Source organism: Oncorhynchus mykiss, chromosome 9 (assembly GCF_013265735.2).
Source record: "Oncorhynchus mykiss isolate Arlee chromosome 9, USDA_OmykA_1.1, whole genome shotgun sequence".
Lineage (NCBI taxonomy): Eukaryota > Metazoa > Chordata > Actinopteri > Salmoniformes > Salmonidae > Oncorhynchus > Oncorhynchus mykiss.
In genome coordinates this window covers 72,405,418-72,430,370 of record NC_048573.1, presented here as the reverse complement: position 1 = coordinate 72,430,370, position 24,953 = coordinate 72,405,418, and the positions used below count along the sequence as shown (strand labels likewise).

At 43.0% G+C, this 24,953-nt stretch overlaps 1 protein-coding gene across 2 annotated transcripts; it reads left to right on the top strand.

Annotated features, from left to right (window-relative positions):
- The first annotated feature begins 3,387 nt into the window (after positions 1-3,387).
- LOC110532819 (solute carrier family 25 member 33) lies at positions 3,388-24,548 on the top strand. 2 transcript variants are annotated; one of them, XM_036988948.1, is made up of 7 exons: positions 3,388-3,592; positions 9,375-9,557; positions 15,005-15,082; positions 17,929-18,029; positions 19,754-19,820; positions 22,472-22,779; positions 23,140-24,548. In XM_036988948.1, exons 1-7 carry the CDS (start codon positions 3,549-3,551, stop codon positions 23,340-23,342), a joined length of 984 nt encoding a protein of 327 aa, XP_036844843.1. In that variant the 5' UTR covers positions 3,388-3,548; the 3' UTR covers positions 23,343-24,548. The 2 variants fall into 2 exon arrangements, with proteins under 2 accessions (XP_036844843.1, XP_036844844.1); XM_036988949.1 differs by having other exon boundaries at positions 3,391-3,592; positions 22,499-22,779; positions 23,140-24,362.
- The last annotated feature ends 405 nt before the right edge of the window (positions 24,549-24,953 follow it).

Here is a 24,953-nt window from a genome sequence, read left to right as displayed (position 1 = left end):
ACTGCCAAACATCCCAATTTACCACGTGGTTGAATGAATGACTTCTGTCTGTACTCCATAGGATATGAACCTTGATACCTTGTAAAGTAGTACTTTAGGAAATAGTTTAATCAATCCGTATCAAATAAATCACTATGGACAAAACATGTAACCATGACAAGAAAACACACCCACATGAAGCACCTGCGCCGTTTGTAGCCATGTAAGAAGAGTCCCGGTTTATTTATCTTTTATTTTATTTTTTAAATATTTGTTTAATATATATATATTTTTAAAGGCGTTAAATGCTGTTGGCGATCTCAGAATGATCGAGGCCTCCAATAGCCAAAAGACTGTTCACATGGGCAGCACCATTTTTAGGGCTTCCACCATTTTTTTTTTATGTAGTCAACTGAGTGAGTGGGACTTTTAACTTCATTGGCTGATTCCTCCTGGTGACCTTGTTGGAGATATGTCCAACCGGGGTCATCATGAGGAATCGGCCAATCAGGAAATGTACTATTTCAAAATGTAGAGAACGGGTTGAGGCTGTCGCAGGTAGTTGACCTTGCATAATTTCACAAAGGACTCCTCCGTTGTATCCCTGCGATGAGCTTCGTCTCCTCTGACACAGATTACTATAGCAGAGTCATCAGAGAAGTTCTGTGTCTGTTCATTGGTGTGTGTGAAGTCATGTGTTAACAGGAAAGGGTTATTTCCCCTTAGTAAGAATGTGAGTTATCCAGTGACATATTCCATTTTCTCTTTACACCTCCAGAACTGGGTACAAACGCAGTTCAAATATGTCAAACATTTGCTTTAGCCTGCCTGGAGTGTCTGATGGCTTTTTCCTGTTGGTTTCAGTTCAACAGACAAGATAAATCAAGCAGAACTAAAGTATTTCAAAATGATCTCCAATAGTGCTTGGGTTCCCGTCAGGGAAACGGACCAGAGTTCTTCCGGGTCACGTCACACGGACCTCTCACGACAACAAACGGAACACAGGCGATACATCTGCCTAGACGCTCCCAGTCACACCAAGACAAGGAGAGGATACATGGACGTGTGGTTTACAAAATTAGCACTTTATAGTAAGAAAAATTAAACTATGCAATGTTTATTTTGTTGTTGTTGCAACTATTGTATTTAAATTACCCTCCATTGCAGTTTTGTTTGTTTGCCATTCTGAATCTAGCCGTTTTACAAAGGACAAAGCGGATAGCTGTCACCCGTGTGTACCCTCATGGCCTCTGCTGTGGGTTAGTTATAATAATTCTAGGACAATTTAGCATCTGTTTTTCAAGGTGACCTACAGTAATGCATGCACACATTCTCTAATGGGTGGCCCCAGCAGGAACTGAACATACGCTCCTGGAGTTGCAAGTGCAATGGTCTACCAACTGCGCCACACAGGACAGCATGCTAGGGGTTGTTTGACTGGTTTTTAAATTCTGGATGTTCTACCAGGGGGATTCTGATGTTCTACCAGGCTAAATGTCCTTTCAATTCTTAGAGTGCCTGAAGGGTAAGGGACTTGGATTGGAATTTTGAATTGGGCACTTGCCATATGATTTCTCTGAAGTGTGGTCACCAGGTGTAGACATACAGCTCTATGGATTTAAAGCTAGCCTTGTGTGGTCTGTCCACTAGTTGAATCACTGTCCATTTGCTAACCTCTCTGGGTCGTTCCATTTGATTTCAATCCCTTTTTGACCTCACCCCCCTTTTCATTTGAATGAAACTATCTATACATATTTCCCCTTGGTAGAAGTAAGTTAGAAAATAACTGTTTGGACCTGAATTGCAAAATAATTCGGAGAGGTGCTCACTCAGTTGACCTTTTCTTCATCACTGGAAGAGCTAACGGTTGAGTTTGATTTAATTTAAACGTTTTCATTCAAACAGGGTTGTCAAACTATTTGATAATTTCTTGGTTATTATAATTTTTAATAAAAATGGATTTTTTTACCTTTAACATCAATTATTTAAAAACGCATAAAATCTTTATGTACTCAATTAGTACACTGGCTAAGTGAAAGTAGCATGTTACGGTTTTATCACCCTTATTTCCACCTACCCAGTTCTTTCTTATCAGTAACCTGGACTAATAAAAGGCCAGAGATGCACTCCTTTGGGTATATTGTTTAATTGGATAAATTATTTATCTCTCCGTGGTCAACTGTTCTGTCAATCTTCTTGCCATAAATAAATAGAGGCCCCCACTTGTATCGTTGCCAGACCTCTCCACGTCACCGTCAACTCCCCCGACCAGCCCCTATGACGTCGATTCTTCAGAATTTGATTACTGTTGTCCTAGCAGCAGGATATTATCTTGCCGGCATGATCGCGGATTTTTTTTCAACATAAGAGTCCCCTTGCAAAGAAACACTAAACTGGGAATATCATTTTTTTTGTTGCATTGCACTATAGTGCAATACAACTGTTTTTCACAGCACTGAAACCGCCTTTGAAAAAATGAATAGATAATTTGACATATCTTAATTTTAATAGTGTATTTGTCAGCATTTATTTTGAAAGTTTATGCAAATACTGTTATGTTGAAAGCATTTGTGTAGGCTATGTTTAAAGAAATACACTTTTAATGAAATACAAATGTGTCATTGGACATACTCAATAGAGTCTGCAAAACTTAAATGGGTCTCTTGTGCTGAGCAAAGAGTTTAATACAGAGTGCTGCTGAGTCCTTAAAAGCTCTACATGGTCTTGTGCTTAGCGGAGCAGAGCATGGAAGTAAGTTTGTGTTTATACAGGATGTACTGCCACCACCTACCGTCAACCAATCATGTCAATGCAGAGCTATACAGAGCCCTCCAAGCTGTCCGAGCCCTCCGCATTGTTAAAACATTTGAGAGGCACATGGCGATGCAGTACGAAGCTTGATTTGGCCGTTGCATGACTCTGGAGGCTCCACAATCGTGTCACACCTTCCATACGAAGCCTCCAACCACCTTTTCAGGTCAAGCATAAATTGGCTTTAACTCCACCCACTCTATTCATTGCAATGCAATACACGGCATATGGTATACTTATTGACTCCAGTCCCCCTCCCAAACTAACAACATTCGGTTAGTAGAGACTACTGGGTATTTTCCAACCCACTTTAACTCAGATAGGTAGAAAAGTTTTCCCTCTACAGCCCAATATTCTCAACATACCAATATCAACATTTTTTTCATTATTTGTCTTTAAAAAAATGTTTTCAAAAACATATTTTATATTTGTTTTCAGAAATGACGTATTAAATGTTTTATGTTGGCACAATAAAAGTGGCCTTTGATTATTTTTTTATGAGGTATCCAGATTGCAATGTTTTCAAATGCAGGCTATTATTTTGAAGGTTTCTTCGTTACCATACGAAAAAACTGACATGATCGTTTGTGCTGCTGGCAGAATTAGTAGTCAGAGTTTGGAAACGCTTCAGAGACCGCCGGCTGGACGACTGGCTAGTGACAGCAGCTGACAAGCAAGATAAACCACATTTTCGCCTCTGACTTGTAGAGATTACATTTACGAGAAGACAAAGAAGATTATGGTTAGATTTTTTAAACATGGCACATAATAATAATACGCTATTACATCTCTTCGCAGGCGGGTAAGTGTTCCTTTTACGACATTTAATTGATTGATTTTTATCTAGCTAGCATTAGCATAGCTGAATATATATATATATATATATATATATTTTTTTTTTTTAATAGTCTAGCGGCTTCTGCTTTTGTCCCGGTAAATTTATGTTAGCTATTGTGTTAGATTGATGGGTTACTCGGCAGCTTGCGTTGTCGTTTTAAGATATTTGTGCCACATCTTGACCAAACGAGTCATATTCTCACTAAACCGAAATGTGTTTAACAAGCTAACGTTACTCTCCCCCTCCACTCAATGAGTGAGAAGGCCTCGCTACAGCATGAGGTTGCGACCTAACTCTAATGGTGAACAGTGTGATTTTAACAATTCTGCCAAAGATTTCAGAACCGTATTTTTAACTGGCTAACAAGTGTTTATTGTATCATTCGTCTAGTTATTCAATGTCAGGTGGCCCAACTATTGTCCTTCTCACTGCTAGCATGCTAGCTAGGCTAATCAAACCGGATATAGATTTTTATGAATCGTCTATCCCGACTGGCGTTAATAAACAGTTAGCTAACTTTAAAAAATAAAATAAAAATTATAGTGAAAATCCTGGCCATTTGCAATGACCTCTATTTCTACGAAGGTCCGTATCACTTGAGCTATGAACTCGAATACAACATTCAAGAGTATTAATGTTTTATATTTGATGTGGCATTTAGTTAACTGGCAAGTGTCGCAGTCTATTCTGACCTTAGAATATGTCCTCGAGTTACATAATCGTTCCCCAGTCATTCAGTCATCCATGTGACAATGTGAAGTGCTGCAGCTAGCAAGCTATCTCGTTTTAGCCACTGCAGCTTAGCATAGAGGAATCTACTATATTTATAGCTAGCGATATATTTATTATATTCTACGATGTATAAAAAATAAAAAAAAGATCAAACGTAACCTAAAATGTATTTGAGCTAATATGTAGCTAGCTATTCATGAGAAAAATATTATCCGGCTTAAACTTGGAAGTTTATAAAGATTTTTTATTTTGGAAGCTAGCAGGACTATTTGACACTCAAGGTCACCCATTGACAGCTCTTGACATTTGGGAAAGCACTATTCAAAACCTAGGACTGATAATCCTTTTAGTTGGGGATATATGATCCTGTATTGGACCCATAGAGGAATAGAAATGCAAGTCATGTCTATGTCTATATAGGCCCTATATTTCATAGAACAGCCAATGTTAAGAAGTGCCATAGTGGTGAGGATAATGGTAATAACGCTTACTTTATTTATAAAATCAGAACATAATAATAATAATAATAATAGCCCATCTGTATACAGCCCATCTATCTACCTCATCCCCATACTGTATTTATTTATTTAGTTATTTTTGCACCACAGTATCTCTATTTGCACATCCATCTTTTTGCAGATCTACCATTCCAGTGTTTAATTGCCATATTGTAATTACTTCGCCACCATGGCCTATGTATTGCCTTAACTCCCTTATTTGACCTAATTTGCACACACTGTGTATATAGACTTTGTTTTCTATTTCTATTGAATTATTGACTATGTTTTGTTCATTCCATGTGTAACTCTGTTGTATGTATCAAACTGCTATGCTTTATCTTGGCCAGGTTGCAGTTGCAAATGAGAACTTGTTCTCAACTAGCCTACCTGGTTAAATAAAGGTGAAATAAAATAATTTTAAAAAAATGACAGTTGAGAAAAATAATATTAGTCGCTATAGTAGAATAGAGCAAATATCATAAGTGACAAGCTCACACTGAATATCATTGTCAAGGCAATACTACATTTATTTTGGTATTGAGATCCAAGAGTCTAGCCTGCCTTTCCAAGCTGCACACTGACTGCAGACATAACATCAAGAACTGTATTTACAGAGGCTGTTTACATGCCATGGTCTCTTCTGAGCTAGTAAATGTTTAATGGTTTCACATTTGAACTGATTCAAAAAGTTAACTTTGGTTGTCTGGAGGACACCATGATATGGCCTTTTGCCATACCGTGTTTAGTATGCATATCACTGTCACACGTAGGGTTATGCAACTCCGTCTCGTCCACAGTATGTTTTTCTCATTGCGTCCCAGACGGCTAGGAGATGCTTATGATAAGCCGAGTGAATGGATAGCTATTTGTTTGTTGTTGGAAGCAGTTGCATTTGGCACAATGTGCCCTTTTAGACATCTAGTCACTCTGACTTGAGCTCCGGAGTTCCTCTGTGGAGATACGAGAGAACCTTCCAGAAGGACAACCATCTCTGTAGCACTCCACCAATCAGATGTGATATATCAGAAATTGTCTAATATAATTGTCAATCTAAAAATATTATCATATAATTCTAAAATAATTGATACCGGTTTGATCCAAATGTTCCTTCTAAATAGCCTCTTAAAAAATATGTAACATACTATAAATGTGTCTGAGTACAGTTACATGCACACAGTAATGCGATGTATTTTGGATAGTCAGATTAATGTAAGTGTGATTTAAACTTTTACATGCTTTGTAAGAGGAACGATTCCCCCTAAATACTCCTGTTTTTACATGGACATATCTGAAATCAGGCTACCTTATGTCACTTTGATAGATGAAGAAAATCGCCCATCTAAATACATGTTCTTCCACAGCCTTGCATGTTATTTTTGGGAAGCGTTTTTTTTTTATTATTTTGAGTTTGGACATATACAGTTTGTGAAAACGACTTCTAGTTTAGTTGTTCCGAACTCACTTCAGTCACGCTAAAGAAGGAGGCTGGTGCTAACACGTGCGCAGTACAAATTAAACGCCGATTTAAAAAAAAAAAAAGCGTTTTGCATGTCCTAATCATTTGAAAGATTGCTCAGAAAACCAGGTGTTTTTATTCGTGGTATGTTTACTTAGATTTTTTTGACCTTACGTCGGTTTTAAGATAAGGCACTGTGTAAGGTGTCTTCAGCAGATGTTAGTTTATGGGTGAGGATTTAACGGAATTGTTTGAATGGAATGTTGGCATATTGGCGGTTCATTTGAAAATTTGAATCATTAACGGTATCGTTCTTAATTAAAACTGGCAGGCTAGCTTTGGTAACACATATATACAGTGCAGATTAATTCCTCAAGTTCATTATTTTACACTCTTTTATCACAGCGCTGGCAAACCATGGTTGACGAGCTCCCTGACCAAAACGGTCAACCTAAATTTGTGTCGAACATATCCGGCTTGCGGGTGGTTTCAGTAAAAAACATATATAATATTATACTGAACAAAAATATGAATGCAACATGCACAAATTTAAAAATATTTTAGTTACAGTTTATATAAGGAAATCAGTCAATTGGAAAAATGATTTAGGCCCTAATCTATGGATTTCAACACAACTGGGCAGGGGTGCAGCCATGAGTGGTCTTGGGAGGGCATGGGCCCACCCACTTGGCAGCCAGGCCCAGCCAATCAGAATTTGTTTTCCCCCACAAAAGGGCTGTATTACAGACAGAAACACTCCTCAGCATGTCTTGCGCCTCCCGTAGTCTTGGCTGTGTGGCGTTGTTACACGTGGTCTGCGGTTGTAAGGCTTGTTGGACGTACTGCCAAGTTCTCTAAAACGACGTAGGAGGCAGCTTATGGTAGAGAAATTAACATTATATTCTCTGGCAACAACTCTGGTGGACATTCCTGCAGTCAGCATGCCAATTGTCCGCTCCCTCATCTTGAGACGTGGCATTGTTGTGTGACAAAACGGCACATTTAGAGTAACCCTTTATTGTCCCCAGCATAAGGTGCACCTGTGTAATGATCATGCTGTTTAATCATCTTCTTGATATGCCACACCTGTCAGGTGGATGGATTATCTTGGGAAAGGAGAAATGCTCACTAACAAGGATGTAAACAAATTTGTACACAATTTGAGGTTATTGTGCGTATGGAACATTTCTAGGTTTTTATTTATTTCATCTCATGAAACAATTTGCATGTTGCGTTTTATATTTTTGTTCAGTGTACGAAAATGTGTGCGTGTGTGTAGATACAGTGTATTCAGAAAGTATTCAGACCCCTTCAGTTTCCACATTTTATAACGTTACAGGCTCATAATATTTTTTTTTTTTACTCATCTACACTCAATACCCTATAATGACAAAGCAAAAACAGTTTTTTTTTGAAAATTTTCCAACGGAAATATCACATTTATGTAAGTATTCAGACCCTTTTACTCAGTACATTGAAGTACCTTCGGCAGCGACTACAGCCTCGAGTCTTCTTGGGTATGACGCTACAAGCTTGGCACACCTGTATTTGGGGGAGATCCTCTCATTCTTCTCTGCAGATCCTCTCAAGCTCTGTCAGGTTGGATCGGGAGCGTCGTTACACAGCTGTTTTTAAGTCTTTCCAGAGATGTTTTGATCGGGTTCAAGCCCTGGCTCTGGGACGTTCAGAAACTTGTCCCGAAACCACACCTGTGTTGTCTTGGCTGTGTGCTTTGGGTCGTTGTCCTGTTGGAAGGTGAACCTTCACCCCAGTCTGAGGTCCTGAGTGCTCTGAAGCAGGTTTTCATCAAGGATCTCTCTATGCTTTGCTCCATTCATCTTTCCCCTTATCCTGACTAGTCTCCCAGTCCCAGTCCCTGCTGCAAGCTGTAATTGTTGCCAAAGACGATTCTAGCATGTGTTTTACTCGGGTGTCAATACTTATGTAAATTAGATTTTCAATACATTTGAAGAAATTTCCATAAATATGTTTTCACTTTGTCATTATGGGGTATTGTGTGTAGATGGCCAAGGGATTTTTTGGTTAATTTTTTTTTAGATATTCAATTTATTTAACACAACAAAATGTGGGAAAAGTCAAGGGATATGAATACTTTCTGAAGGCACTGTATGTTTTAATTATTATTATTATTTTTTAAATCACTAAAACCAAATCCGAACTGTGTCTAGCTCGCTAATAATCACCAAAACAGCAAGAAAATAACCTCTGGACCTCGTTGAAGACGGAATGCGGGCCCCCTTGGTGCAAAACTAATCTAATTCCTTCTGTCACGCCTTGTCTTGGATGGACAGGGGTTGTAGAGAGGTTAATATCTTCTGTGACGCAAGACTATTCCTCACTTTAAAAAAAAAATAAAAAAAATGTAGGTCATAAATCAAATGAAGTGCGTGATTTAGACATTTTTAAACGGCTATGTAGGCTTAGGCTGTAAGACCTCTTCTCTCTCTAGCTTTTAGTCAAATTAGCTTCTTGGTTCAATGACCTTTTGTGCCAGATGTGTATAGAGTCAATGTGAGAGCCTGTTCACGACACTGTCTCTTTTAGTGAGGCCATTAAAAGTACTGCGCGGCTGCTACTGTTATGTATATTGATGGTAAATTACATTCCCTGAGAGAGGGAGAAATGGAAATCCAGGGGTGGACTATGACCCAACTGAATCTCACTGATAACACTGCAACAGACAGCAGGACTACTTCACCCGGTATAATCATAGCACACTACAAATTGGACAAATGTAAATACGTGTTTTTGTATTTTTAATAGTCTACCATGCCCTGACAAAAGGCTGGTTCAGGTACGTAAGGGCAACAGCTAAGGCTCTCCACTTCCTGAAACCTCATTTGGTAATCCTTTCCACCGTCATCGGGAGTTCAATCTCCATTGTCATTCGCCTTGTTAATTCATTAATGCCATATTAATGTTTTGCTATTCTCCGTGTAGATGTTGTAAACCTGACTTTTTAAATGACCTGAGATTAGTGTATATATTATTACTGTATTATAAATGTTACTGTATTTTCCCATCTTTCTCTCTGCAGATGTAGTGGCACGGTGGGAGCCATCGTGACTTGTCCTCTGGAGGTGCTGAAGACCAGGCTGCAGTCGTCGGGCCTCACGCTCCGGCCCGTGTTCCAGGTCCAACTGGGCACGCTCAATGGTACCGGGGTCATCAGACCAGGCTCGGGCACCGTTACGCCACCTGGCCTGCTGCAGGTCTTACGGTAAGGGTTTGTCCCTCTTATTATTATTAGCTTGGGGCTAGTCTACTATGGGTCTTACGGTAAGGGGGGTTGTCCCTCCTTATTAGCTTGGGGCTAGTCTACTATGGGTCTTCCGATAAGGGGATGTCCCTCCTTATTAGCTTGGGGCTAGTCTACTATGGGTCTTACGGTAAGGGGTTGTCCCTCCTTATTAGCTTGGGGCTAGTCTACTATGGGTCTTACGGTAAGGGGTTGTCCCTCCTTATTAGCTTGGGGCTAGTCTACTATGTATCTTACGGTAAGGGGGGGTTGTCCCTCCTTATTAGCTTGGGGCTAGTCTACTATGGGTCTTACGGTAAGGGGCTCTTATAAGTTTGGGCTGCTACAGGTCTCGTGGTAATGGTTTCACCATGTTGTGTACAGTGCTGTGAAAAAGTATTTGTCCCCTTTCTGATTTTCTATAATTTTGATACAGAATGTTATCAGATCTTCAGCCAACCGCTAATATAAGATAAAGGGAACCTGAGTTTTTCAAATAACAAAAACAAATATACTTAATTAAATAAAATAAAGTTATTTAACACCCAACTCTACTCAGTTTGTATTTTTTTTATGGATCCCCATTACCTGCTGCCAAGGCAGCAGCTACTCTTCCTGGGGTTTATTATGGATCCCCATTAGTTCCTGCCAAGGCAGCAGCTACTCTTCCTGAGGTTTATTATGGATCCCCATTAGTTCCTGCCAAGGCAGCAGTTACTCTTCCTGGGGTTTATTATGGATCCCCATTAGTTCCTGCCAAGGCAGCAGCTACTCTTCCTGAGGTTTATTATGGATCCCCATTAGTTCCTGCCAAGGCAGCAGCTACTCTTCCTGGGGTTTATTATGGATCCCCATTAGTTCCTGCCAAGGCAGCAGCTACTCTTCCTGGAGTTTATTATGGATCCCCATTAGTTCCTGCCAAGGCAGCAGCTACTCTTCCTGGGGTTTATTATGGATCCCCATTAGTTCCTGCCAAGGCAGCAGCTACTCTTCCTGGGGTCCGGCAGAATTAAAGCAGTTATACAATTTAAAAAAACAAACATTACAATACAAGCATTGCAGAATTCACAACACACTGTGTCCCCTTGGACCCCTGCTCTACTACCTACAACACAAAATCCATGGTGTGTGTGTGTGTGTGTGTGTGTGTGTGTTTGTTCCTATGTTTGTGTTGCTTCACACTCCCCACTGTACAATAAGGTGTGTTTTTTACATCTGATTCTACTGCTTGCATCAGTTACCTGATGTGGAATAGAGTTCCATGTAGTCGTGTCTTTATGTAGTTTCTGTGCGCCTCCCATAGTCTGTTCTGGACTTGGGGACTGTGAAGAGACCTCTGGTGGCATGTCTTGTGTGGTATGCACAGATGTCTGAGCTGTGTGCTAGTCGTGTAAACAGACAGCACAGTACTTTCAACATGTCAATCAATACCTTTCACACATATAAGTAGTGATGAAGTCAATCTCTCCTCTACTTTGAGCCAGGAGAGATTGACATGCATATGATTTATATTTGGCTCTCTGTGTACATCCAAGGCCCAGACGTGCTGCCCTGTTCTGAGCCAATTGCAATTTTCCTAAGTCCCTCCTTGTGGCACCTGACCACACGACTGAACAGTAACCCAGGTGTGCTAACTAGGGCCTGTAGCACCTGCCTTAGGTTGAGGTTTAGTAAATGATTTGTCCCAAATACTATGCTTTTAGTTTTTTAATATTTAGGATTAACTTATTCCTTGCCACCCATTCTGAAACTATCTGCATCTCTTTAAGTATTGCAGTCATTTCAGTTGCTGTAGTGGCTGACGTGTATAATGAGTCATGCCAGTGGCATGTCGTTAAAGATTGAAAAAAGTAAGGGGCCTAGACAGCTGCCCTGGGGAATTCCTGATTCTACCTGGATTATGTTTGAGGCTTCCATTAAAGAACACCCTCTGTGTTCTGTTAGACCGGTAACTCTTTATCCACAATATAGCAGGGGATGTAAAGCCATGACACATCAGTTTTACCAGCAGCAGGCTGATCGATAATGTCGAAAAAAAGACTGAAGTCTAACAAAACAGCCTCCCACAATCTTTTTTATCAGCAACTTCTTTCAGCCAATCATCAGTTATTTGTGCTGTGTTTGTTGAATGTCCTTCCCTTATAAGCATGCTGAAAGTTTGTCAATTTGTTTACTGTAAAATAATGTTGTATCTGGTCAAACACATTTTTTTCTGTTGGCTGTTTGAGCCAGTAAAGGGGCTTTACTATTCTTAGGTAGTGACTTTTGCTTCCCCCCCATGACTGGCGGGAACTTTCTAGTAGGCTAGGATTGAAAAGCAGGCTAACGGAAGTGGCAATATCATCCCCAATATCATCCTCAGTCATTTTCCATCCAAGTTGTCAGACCCCGGTGGCTTGTCATTGTTGATAGACAACAAAAAAAAATCACCTCTTCCACACTCACTTTACGGAATTTGAAATTACAATTCGTGTTTTTTAATAATTTAGTGAGATATACTTGGATGTGTAGTGTCAGCATTTGTTGCTTGCATGTCATGCCTAAGTTTGCTAATCTTGCCAACTACTTTAAGGAATATTTAAATATCTGTCAATCCTTTTTCCTCATCAATCCACTCGGATTTAAGTTTTCAGTAATTTTCTTAATGGGTGCATGCTTATTAGTAACTGGAATAAGCAATTTCGTAATGTGTTAAGATCAATGTGTTAACTTCTTATGGCTGCAATCCCGTTAACGGGATAATTTTCATCAACAACCGCTGAATTGCATAGCTCCACATTCAAATAATATTACTAAAAATATTTAAATTCATGAAATCACAAGTGCAATATAGCAAAACCACAGCTTAGCCTTTTGTTAATCCACCTGTCGTGTCAGATTTTGAAAACATGCTTTACAGCGAAAGCAATCCAAGCGTTTGTGTAAGTTCATCGATCGCTCAACAAAACATTATGTACACCTAGCATCAAGTAGCTTGGTCACGAAAATCAGCAAAGCAATTAGTAAATTAGCATTAGTAAAGATGTGATCAATACATGTTGATGATTTCATTCCTGTGCTGTTTGTAACTACCCTGGTAGGTTGACTGATATCCTGATCCAGGTTGCAGGTTACTGGTTACAGTTTGAAGCTTTGTTTTGAGTGGGCAGCCTGATGAAAGCTAGTTAATATTTAAATCCCCTAGATAATATACCTCTTCTATTGGTATCACATACATTATCAAACATTTCATACATATTGTCCAGATACTGACTGTTAACACTTGGTGGTCTATAGCAGATTCCCACCAGAATGGGCTTTAGGTGAGGCAGATGAACCTGTAGCCATATTACTTCAACAGTATTTAACATTATCCAGATACTGACTGTCTATAGCAGCTTCCCACCACAATGGGCTTTAGGTGAGGAAGATGAACCTGTAGCCATATTACTTCAACAGTATTTAACATGAGATCCTCTCTAATCTTTACAGGAATGTGGATCTGAGTATAAACAGCAACTTGTTGTGACATCTTTAGCTGCAAAGACTCCAACTAAACGCTTCCTGTAGTTGTTGATCAGTCTCTCACATCACTGTGGAGGAAGTTTGGCCCACTCTTCCATACACAACTGATTTAACTCAAGAGACATTTGTGCGTTTTCAATCATGACCTGCTCCTTTCAAGTCCTGCCACAACATCTCAATTGGAATTAGGTCTGGACTTTGACTGGGCCATTCCAAAATGTAAAAATGTGTTGCTTTTTAACCATTTCCATGTAGACTTGATTGTGTGTTTTGGATCATTGTCTTGCTGCAGAATGTAGCCTTCGGGATCTGTGGTTGTGCCAGGCCACCCACGGGGCTGCCAGGCCACAAGGAATTACTAGGCTAAGAATGTTTTGTCCTATGGCCCCTGGTCAGTAATAGTGTACTATAGGGCATAGGGTGCAATTTGGGATGCTGCTCTAGTTGTGTGAAGTTAGGCCTGTGTCTTTACTCTACCACTCCGTCTAAAGAGGAGGAAACGAGCCCGCCTCCACCCTGTCTGACGAGGGCCCGCCTCCACCCTGTCTGACGAGGGCCATTACTGTTATCCTGTTTTATACACAAAAACTAGAGACTAAAGATAGAGGTATCTTGTTCTAATCTAAGAGCTGTTTGCCAGCTGTGGGGAACGCACGCACACGCACTGACGCACAGTGCAGCGAGGACACTTATGTAAGTGCTGATGCCACCTGTGGAAATGTCCCTCACCCCCGAGGCCCAGGGAGGGTTGCCTCCGACCACAGACTGGGTGAGAGTGATGGCGTGACTGTGCCTCTGCCAAATTGAACACGAGGAGGAAGCCGTGCCGACTGACATCCCAAAATGTGGTCTGTGGTTTCTCATGTTTCTCGCCTCAAGGGTTTAGTGCCCGGAGGCCTTTTGCTGAATGTGACTGAACCAGTCTGGACTGGACTCAGCTGAATGGTTCAGAGGGGAATGGCTCAAATAGTATCTTCAACCTGTTCACCCAGTGCAGTTTTTTTTTTTTTTAAATACCTTTGAAACTGACCAACAATGGCATTTTGGAGGTGAGCCATTGTAATTCTAAATGACTCTACAACCTTCAAGCATCCATTTTAATTCATTTCACCAATAATTGTTGTGAATGAACCTGTTCTCCCCCGAAATCCTTGTTTATCCAGTGTTGTCTGTTGTGACAGTAGAAGGTTGCTTGAAGGTTGTGGCTCACTGGCTCACTTCAAAAACGCCTTTGTTGGTCAGGTTTTTAAAGGTAAAATATTAACTCTTTAAACTCTGTAAATCCATAACATGTTATGACCAAACAGGGTAACTTTTTAAAAATCCTTTATTTACTTGGCCTGAAGGGTATTATTATTTTTTTAATCTATTTGAACAAAATGACGTCGTTACAGTGTGTGGGAAAACTAGCGGTGGGATTAATCGTGTCCTTTTTAAAATAAATCAATAATAAATAAATATCTGCAGAGTGCAGGACGAATGCATCAGTCCTGTTCTGTCCCTGTGTGTCTACTCAACTGGCCTATTTGTCTGCTACGGGACTCTCTGTGTGTGTGTGTGTGTAAAGTCAATCCCACTGAGGCGACGGAGTTCACAGTGCATCTCCAGTTTCAAAGGGTATACTGGGGTTGAGAGTAGGGTCTTGGCCAAAACCATAGTCCTGTGATATGGAGGAGGGGGGGGGGAGAATGTCATATCACGATTAATTAAGTGAATTATCACTAACGATTCAATTTAACAATATACCCATGGCAGTACATGCTGTGTTGCCAATGTAGACGTCGGATTGACTTGCGGAGTGACCATACGGCATCCTGAACCCTACTACTGACTCCACGTCCTAAATAGCTGTTCGTGTCATTCAAACATTTTTTAAGAAAAGTGTATATTCAATTAACTGGTTTGTTTTTCTTCCCATTTTCTAGGTCAATTCTAGAAAAAGAGGGACCACGGTCGCTTTTCCGGGGACTGGGTCCCAATCTTGTTGGGGTGGCCCCTTCAAGGTAAGCCTGCTAAATGAGACACGGACTGCATTTGAAAGGGTGGCTTCGTTTTGGTGTAAGTAATGTTTGGGTGTGGATATGTTTTTTTGTATGTCCACACCCTTAACAACCTACACACTCACCCTTTTATCATGTCATTACCAAGGACCGGCTTTTAGACTGCAACATGTTATTACTGCTGTGTTGTTGAATTAAGACATACAAGGACAGGACGGACCGGCGGGGCGAAGGGGGGAGGACGGACCGGCGGGGCGAAGGGGGGAGGACGGACCGGCGGGGCGAAGGGGGGGGGGACGGACCGGCGGGGCGAAAGGGGGGGGGGGACGGACCGGCGGGGCGAAGGACGGACCGGCGGGGCGAAGGGGGGGGGACGGACCGGCGAGGGAGGACGGACCGGCGGGGGGAGGGAGGGAGGGAGGGAGGACGGACCGGCGAGGGAGGACGGACCGGCGGAGGGAGGGAGGACGGACCGGCGAGGGAGGACGGCCTTATTCTAAAATGTATTAAATTGTTTTTTTCCCCCATAATGACAAAGCAAAAACAGGTTTTTAGAAATGTTTGCAAATGTATTTAAAGTAAACAACTGAAAAATGACATTTACAAAAGTATTCAGACCTTTTGCTCGGTACTTTGCTGAAGCTCCTTTGGCAGCGATTACAGCCGCTAGTCTACAGAATGTGGTGATGGTGAAGGGGTCTGAATACTTGCCGAATGCACCATATACAGTACATAGTATACAGTCCTCACTAAGGGGTTTGTCTGTCCCTCTCTCTCTCTCTACATTACCATCGCCCAACTTACAAGCGCTGCCATTCAGATAAATAAGACATTTTTACACTCCTTGGGTTTGTACAGTAACGTAGTATCCATCCTCAGTAAGCGGGGGTGGGGAGGGGGTCACTCTGGAAACTCACCAACGTTCCCACCAAAATGATTTCACTCCCAGAAATAGTCAGCATGGGTCACGCTGGCCCCACACTATCAGCCAGCTGACCCGCCCCCATGCTATCAGCCAGCTGACCCGCCCCCATGCTATCAGCCAGCTGACCCGCCCCCATGCTATCAGCCAGCTGACCCGCCCCCATGCTATCAGCCAGCTGACCCGCCCCCATGCTATCAGCCAGCTGACCCGCCCCCATGCTATCAGCCAGCTGACCCGCCCCCATGCTGTCAGCCAGCTGACCCGCCCCCATGCTGTCAGCCAGCTGACCCGCCCCCATGCTGTCAGCCAGCTGACCCGCCCCCATGCTGTCAGCCAGCTGACCCGCCCCCATGCTATCAACCAGCTGACCCATGCTATCAGCCAGCTGACCCGCCCCCATGCTATCAACCAGCTGACCCATGCTGTCAGCCAGCTGACCCACGCTGGCCCCACGCTGTCAGCCAGCTGACCCACGCTGTCAGCCAGCTGGCCCACGCTGTCAGCCAGCTGACCCGCCCCCACGCTGTCAGCCAGCTGACCCGCCCCCGCGCTGTCAGCCAGCTGACCCGCCCCCGCGCTGTCAGCCAGCTGACCCGCCCCCGCGCTGTCAGCCAGCTGACCCGCCCCCGCGCTGTCAGCCAGCTGACCCGCCCCCGCGCTGTCAGCCAGCTGACCCGCCCCCGCGCTGTCAGCCAGCTGACCCGCCCCCGCGCTGTCAGCCAGCTGACCCGCCCCCGCGCTGTCAGCCAGCTGACCCGCCCCCGCGCTGTCAGCGCTATCAGCCGCCGGCTGAATGTGTACAATGAATTGCCAGCTGTAAAGCAAATGGTATTTATGTACTTATGTGCAATAGCCAGCTGACCCGCCCCCATGCTGTCAGCCAGCTGACCCGCCCCCATGCTATCAGCCAGCTGACCCATGCTATCAGCCAGCTGACCCGCCCCCATGCTATCAACCAGCTGACCCATGCTGTCAGCCAGCTGACCCACGCTGGCCCCACGCTGTCAGCCAGCTGACCCACGCTGTCAGCCAGCTGGCCCACGCTGTCAGCCAGCTGACCCGCCCCCACGCTGTCAGCCGCCGGCTGACCCGCGCTATCAGCCGCCGGCTGACCCGCGCTATCAGCCGCCGGCTGACCCGCGCTATCAGCCGCCGGCTGACCCGCGCTATCAGCCGCCGGCTGACCCGCGCTATCAGCCGCCGGCTGACCCGCGCTATCAGCCGCCGGCTGACCCGCGCTATCAGCCGCCGGCTGACCCGCGCTATCAGCCGCCGGCTGACCCGCGCTATCAGCCGCCGGCTGACCCGCGCTATCAGCCGCCGGCTGACCCGCGCTATCAGCCGCCGGCTGACCCGCGCTATCAGCCGCCGGCTGACCCGCGCTATCAGCCGCCGGCTGACCCGCGCTATCAGCCGCCGGCTGACCCGCGCTATCAGCCGCCGGCTGACCCGCGCTATCAGCCGCCGGCTGACCCGCGCTATCAGCCGCCGGCTGACCCGCGCTATCAGCCAGCTTCCAAATCCTGCCTGGCATTCAGAATGAGAATAGCACTAGTCCAGACCCATCTCTCTCTCTCTCGACCACCCCCTGGCCTGCCTCGGTGCTTATTCAACCCATTCTGCTGCTGCCTGTGACACACACTGTATGGGATGGACTGTTCCAGAAGCATAGCAGACTGCTCTGGACAGGACACACGTGGCACGCTTTGCTGGCTCTGTCAAAGGCTGCTGCTACTGCTGCTTCACAGGTTTCGGGGCAGCACCTGGCCATGTGATGTTACATAAAGGCATGCTGTTTTATAAAACACAGTGAAAGATGGAAAGACCCACTTACTGAGAAAGATGCATTTGTTTAAACATTTTAAAGAGGGAATCTGATTTCTCACCCGTATCTTTTGTTTTGTCTTCTGTCTTTTTCTTGTAGAGCTATTTATTTTGCTGCCTACAAGAAGTCTAAGGAGACGTTCAATGACTTCTTCGTCCCCAACAGTGGAGTGGTGCACATGTCCTCAGCTGGCTGTGCAGGTGAGACCGTCTGAAGCAAACCACGGCGACCCCCAGCGCCTGTGGGAAGCACTCTACCCTCATTCTCTATATGAAACACAAAGCAATAGAGCCAAAGCAATGAGCTCCTGAGTTGGGAAAATCTTGTGCAATACACCGACGCTTGTCTTGTATTCATGATCCTAAATGGCCTGGCTCCCCCTCCACTCAGTATTTTTGTCAAAAAAACAAAAAAAAAACCTATGGCAGTAAATCCACTAGGTCTGCCATGAGAGGTGACTGTATAGTTCCCTTAAGGAAAAGCACCTTTAGTAAATCTGCATTCTCTGTGAGAGCTTCCCATGTCTGGAATAAACTGCCTTCAGACACACATAACTGCACCACATATCACACTTTCACAAAATGCATGAAGACCTGGCTAAATGTCAATCGGATTTGTGAACATGGTCCCTAGCTGTGTGTTGCCGCTTTCCATGTTGTCTGTTGTCTGTAACTTGTGAGGTGTGTAAACACTTGCTTGTTGCTTTTATGAATTTTGTCTTGCTGCTTTTTGTTCTATGTTGCTCTGTCTGTATGCTACGTCTTGCTTGTTCTATGTTGCTCTGTCTGTATGCTACGTCTTGCTTGTTCTATGTTGCTCTGTCTGTATGCTACGTCTTGCTTGTTCTATGTTGCTCTGTCTGTATGCTACGTCTTGCTTGTCCTATGTTGCTCTGTCTGTATGCTACGTCTTGCTTGTTCTATGTTGCTCTGTCTGTATGCTATGTCTTGCTTGTTCTATGTTGCTCTGTCTGTATGCTACGTCTAAACCATGTAGGTTCTATGCCTGCTGGGTAAACCATGTAGGTTCTAATGCCTGCTGGGTAAACCATGTAGGTTCTAATGCCTGCTGGGTAAACCATGTAGGTTCTAATGCCTGCTGGGTAAACCATGTAGGTTCTAATGCCTGCTGGGTAAACCATGTAGGTTATAATGCCTGTAGGTTCTAATGCCTGCTGGGTAAACCATGTAGGTTATAATGCCTGTAGGTTCTAATGCCTGCTGGGTAAACCATGTAGGTTCTAATGCCTGCTGGGTAAACCATGTAGGTTCTAATGCCTGCTGGGTAAACCATGTAGGTTCTAATGCATGTAGGTTCTAATGCCTGTAGGTTCTAATGCCTGCTGGGTAAACCATGTAGGTTCTAATGCCTGCTGGGTAAACCATGTAGGTTCTAATGCCTGCTGGGTAAACCATGTAGGTTCTAATGCCTGTAGGTTCTAATGCCTGCTGGGTAAACCATGTAGGTTCTAATGCCTGCTGGGTAAACCATGTAGGTTCTAATGCCTGCTGGGTAAACCATGTAGGTTCTAATGCCTGCTGGGTAAACCATGTAGGTTCTAATGCATGTAGGTTCTAATGCCTGCTGGGTAAACCATGTAGGTTCTAATGCCTGCTGGGTAAACCATGTAGGTTCTAATGCCTGCTGGGCAAACAAGTTTTTGTGGTGATTTTTTTTTTTTGCCATTTTGTCCACTAAAATGTGTATATATATATATAATACACATATTTATTATATAACTCTATAACTATGTGTTGTATAATGATTGAATTTCTGCTCTGTCAGGAATCCTGGAGGATTTGCCCTTCCTGACCCTCTGTTCTTTCCCTGAACTCCCATCCAGAGATATAAAATGAACTCTGTCCCTTTCTCTTGCTCCATCCAGTGATACGACACAACTCTCTGTTTCTACTTCCTGTTTCAGCCTTTGTTACAAACTCCCTCATGAACCCCGTCTGGATGGTTAAGACCAGGATGCAGCTGGAGAGGAAGTATGTACATTTAAATTGTTCCACAGTTCTTACTTCCTCGTTTAATTTACTTTTATTAAAAAAGTAAAAAAAATTTAAAAGCTTTTTACAGGATTTAAATGCAGACATGTTTTAGATACTAGTTTTGTACTAGTGGAGTCAGAACATTCATTAAAGGGTTACTGTAGGTAGTGTGTAATTACAGTTCTGTCACCACCACCATTTGAATGTGATCTTTGACGGGCCCCCCATCTTGGCTGCTGTCCTGTCCTTGGGTTACGCAGTTTGCGTGGTGTAATGTGACCGGGCAGATCCATAAATACACTGGCTGCTGACGCATTAGGCTGCGTTGGAGGAAGAGGCTATATTTACACAGAATCTGTATCCCAAATGGCGCCCTATATAGGGGCACTACTTTTGACCAGAAACGTGTTCCAAAGTAGTGACCCTATGTAGGAAAGGAGGTGGCGTTTGGAACGCATGGAGCAATAGAACTATGTGAGGTCACCGTTACGGGGACACGCATGTCTGGTGACCTAGTGTCCTATTTACCCTGCAGACCTGTTCATATAGGTAGTCACTCAAACTATAGTTAACTCCCCCCCCCCCCCCCCCCCCCCCCCCCCCCCCCCCCCCCACACTAGTTATTTGGTAGATGGAAAAATAGGAATATATATACAGTGCCTTGCGAAAGTATTTGGCCCCCTTGAACTTTGCGACCTTTTGCCACATTTCAGGCTTCAAACATAAAGATATAAAACTGTATTTTTTTGTGAAGAATCAACAACAAGTGGGACACAATCATGAAGTGGAACGACATTTATTGGATATTTCAAACTTTTTTAACAAATCAAAAACTGAAAAATTGGGCGTGCAAAATTATTCAGCCCCCTTAAGTCAATACTTTGTAGCGCCACCTTTTGCTGCGATTACAGCTGTAAGTCGCTTGGGGTATGTCTCTCTCAGTTTTGCACATCGAGAGACTGACATTTTTTCCCATTCCTCCTTGCAAAACAGCTCGAGCTCAGTGAGGTTGGATGGAGAGCATTTGTGAACAGCAGTTTTCAGTTCTTTCCACAGATTCTCGATTGGATTCAGGTCTGGACTTTGACTTGGCCATTCTAACACCTGGATATGTTTATTTTTGAACCATTCCATTGTAGATTTTGCTTTATGTTTTGGATCATTGTCTTGTTGGAAGACAAATCTCCATCCCAGTCTCAGGTCTTTTGCAGACTCATTCTTCCAGAATGGTCCTGTATTTGGCTCCATCCATCTTCCCATCAATTTTAACCATCTTCCCTGTCCCTGCTGAAGAAAAGCAGGCCCAAACCATGATGCTGCCACCACCATGTTTGACAGTGGGGATGGTGTGTTCAGCTGTGTTGCTTTTACGCCAAACATAACATTTTGCATTGTTGCCAAAAAGTTCAATTTTGGTTTCATCTGACCAGAGCACCTTCTTCCACATGTTTGTGTCTCCCAGGTGGCTTGTGGCAAACTTTAAACGACACTTTTTATGTATATCTTTAAGAAATGGCTTTCTTCTTGCCACTCTTCCATAAAGGCCAGATTTGTGCAATATACGACTGATTGTTGTCCTATGGACAGAGTCTCCCACCTCAGCTGTAGATCTCTGCAGTTCATCCAGAGTGATCATGGGCCTCTTGGCTGCATCTCTGATCAGTCTTCTCCTTGTATGAGTTGAAGGTTTAGAGGGACGGCCAGGTCTTGGTAGATTTGCAGTGGTCTGATACTCCTTCCATTTCAATATTATCGCTTGCACAGTGCTCCTTGGGATGTTTAAAGCTTGGGAAATCTTTTTGTATCCAAATCCGGCTTTAAACTTCTTCACAACAGTATCTCGGACCTGCCTGGTGTGTTCCTTGTTCTTCATGATGCTCTCTGCGCTTTTGACGGACCTCTGAGACTATCACAGTGCAGGTGCATTTATACGGAGACTTGATTACACACAGGTGGATTGTATTTATCATCATTAGTCATTTAGGTCAACATTGGATCATTCAGAGATCCTCACTGAACTTCTGGAGAGAGTTTGCTGCACTGAAAGTAAAGGGGCTGAATAATTTTGCACACCCAATTTTTCAGTTTTTGATTTGTTAAAAAAGTTTGAAATATCCAATAAATGTTGTTCCACTTCATGATTGTGTCCCACTTGTTGTTGATTCTTCACAAAAAAATACAGTTTTATATCTTTATGTTTGAAGCCTGAAATGTGGCAAAAGGTCGCAAAGTTCAAGGGGGCCGAATACTTTTGCAAGGCACTGTATATTTAAATTGTATCATGCTAAATGCACATTTCATAAAGTTTTTTTTCGTTTTAAAGTAACAGAGGACATTACAATAGAGGATGTCTCTTGATTATTTGTCACAAGACTGGAGTGTGAGGTATGACACTTGATCTGCCTGAGGTTGTGTTGTTTACTGGCTATGGTGCCCCTGACACCTCTGTTCTTGGTCATCTGCGTTAGGGCACACCTTCACAAAAAAATATAGCAAAACCATTCTTATAGAACAAGTTCAAATAGTAGGTTACCACCCACAAAATGACGTTCCTGCAGGAAAATGTTTTTTCTGATCCAATTTAACCTCTTCTCTAAATCTTCTGCCAAAAACAGACTTTTTTTGACAGTCGTTTTTTTTTTTTTTAGATCAATACTGACCGTCTTTTCCTCCAGGGTACGAGGGGAGAAGAAGACGAACGCGCTGCAGTGTGCCCGTAACGTTTACAAGACCGAGGGCATGAGAGGTTTCTACCGGGGTCTGACGGCGTCCTACGCTGGCATCTCCGAGACCATGATCTGTTTCCTCATCTACGAGACGCTGAAGAAACGCCTGAACGAAGCGCGCTTCACGTCGCCGAACAGCGAGACGGAAAAAGGGGCGTCGGATTTCCTAGGCCTGATGATGGCGGCTGCCTTCGCTAAGGGTTGTGCTTCTTGCATAGCCTACCCGCACGGTAAGCATGGGGATTAATGGGTATGGATGAAATAAATGCTACGGTGTTAACTTGTCATACCACACCTCAAACTACAACAACCACACATTGACGTAAGAGGCAAAACAGCTTTTAATTGACGACGGCCCGATCTACAACTGTCTACTGTACAGTAGCACAGCATACACCCATGACTCAATGTTAACTTGAGTGAGAAGCCTTTAGTAAAACTCAACATCTGGGATTATGTTGAGTTCGTATCTGGGATTCCGTCTTTAGTCAAAATACTCTGTAGACCGCATTCAAAATCACCTTTTTGATTCTAATTCATCTTAATTTCTCTCATTCTCTCTCTCTCTCTGCGTCTCTTCCATTCGTCAGAGGTGATTCGGACAAGGCTGCGAGAAGAGGGCAGCAAATATCAGTACTTCTTCCAGACAGCACGGTTGGTGGCAGTGGAGGAGGGCTACGCTGCGTTTTACAGAGGACTCATTCCTCAGCTTATCAGACAGATCCCCAACACAGCCATCGTCCTCTCCACCTACGAACTCATTGTCCACCTGATGGGAGACTCCTCGCAGTAATCGACAACAACAATGACGACGACGACGACAACAACATGGTAGCTAAGGAAAAGACCAGTTTTGGTCGGCCCATCCTAGATGGAAGGGCAACACAATGTAGTTATATCCCAAGGCACGTTGGGCAAGAAAGAGACAATTGTGAAATTGCAGAATTTCTGTTTTGTTGGAAAGACTGGTTTAGAGACTGTTGGTTTCTCTTGAGGGAATTTGAAGGCAGGTTTTACTGTTATCCAATGAACTGTAACTGTTTTTTAGGATACATCCTAAATAGCAAACTATCCCCTATTTAGTGCACTACTTTTGACCCAGGGTCCATAAGGGCTCTGGTCAAACGTAGTGCACTTTATAAAGGGGCCATTTTGGACTCTTTAAAACTTTTTTTTTTCTCATTGAAGCATGTTATTTAGAAGTTGTTCAGAAGAATTTAAACTCTCAAGAATTGTGGTACTACTGACAGGACAACTCTAGCCTGAGTCCCAGATCTGTTTGTGTTGTATCGCCATTGCTGTCATGAGTTGAGTTGGCAAGACGGCACAAACGTATCTGGGATTCAGGCTAGGACCATATGAGAATAACTGTAGTTGTTTTCAAACAAGATAAAGGGGTTATCTGAATAGAAAAGTATTGTTTTAAATTGGAACTAAATTATTTTGTATTTTTTGTTATTGTGTTGTCTGACTTTCTCTGATGCTTATAAATGTTGAATGTCCAAAAGATCAGTCAAGGTCTTGGGCTACAGGTTATATAATTTTATGCTAATTAAGGAAGATCAAGGCATAGCTAGAATTGTTCTTTGCGAGCCACCACACACCATCCATCATGATAGTTCCTGCTTATTCATTTACTACCATAGTGATTTTTGAAGTGTGATTTTTAATTATTTTCCATGACAAATACAGGTTAATTTATATATTGTGTTAGAGAACATAATTGTGTTTTTTTTTTTTTTTTTTTTTTTTTTTACAATAGGACAACGTGAAAGCTTATTTGACCAGTGGCTCAATAAAATTTGGCTTAAGTGTTCGGCTCATTGTTTTTGAATGGTGTAAAACTACAGTAATCTGGTTGAGAAAGAGGGACTGAACTCCTAGTGGTGTTAAGATGATTTCACTTGGTGGTTTACTGTAAAGGTGCTGACTATGTTACCCCGGGTTTCCTCACAGCTTCACAAATCAAACCACACTTACATAAATGATTTTCACTTGATTGAACCACTATGCCTGATTTGAGATTACTACAGTACTGTCCTTTAAAGGGTACTTATTAGCGGTTGTCTATTCATCTTTATCTAGTAAAATACTGTACAGTAGTACCTTTAGTGGATTTGGAATGCAATCCCATGGGTTCGTATCCCAGTCTTAACATTTTAATTGTGATTTATAATATACTGTATCAGTACTTATCACTCATTCATACAGTGAATGAATGAAAAAAATGTTTTCATGTCAACTTGCCAATTGGCAACCCATCATTTATGGGATGAATTGACACAAGCAAACTTTACAATTCACTGAGGTAATTTGGTTGATAATTCTTCTTCCGGGTGTTCTCTGCAGGGTGCATTTTATAAAGCGTGAATAAATTCAATACATAATAGTAAATAAGGTTATC

Bases quoted from the DNA above. Each gene is read 5' to 3' on its own strand.
- LOC110532819 (XM_036988948.1), top strand. From the start codon at position 3,549: ATGGCACATAATAATAATACGCTATTACATCTCTTCGCAGGCGG. The intron at 3,593-9,374 runs GTAAGTGTTCCT...TTCTCTCTGCAG, and splicing joins TTACATCTCTTCGCAGGCGG to ATGTAGTGGCACGGTGGGAG. The intron at 19,821-22,471 runs GTATGTACATTT...TTTTTTTTTTAG, and splicing joins AGGATGCAGCTGGAGAGGAA to ATCAATACTGACCGTCTTTT.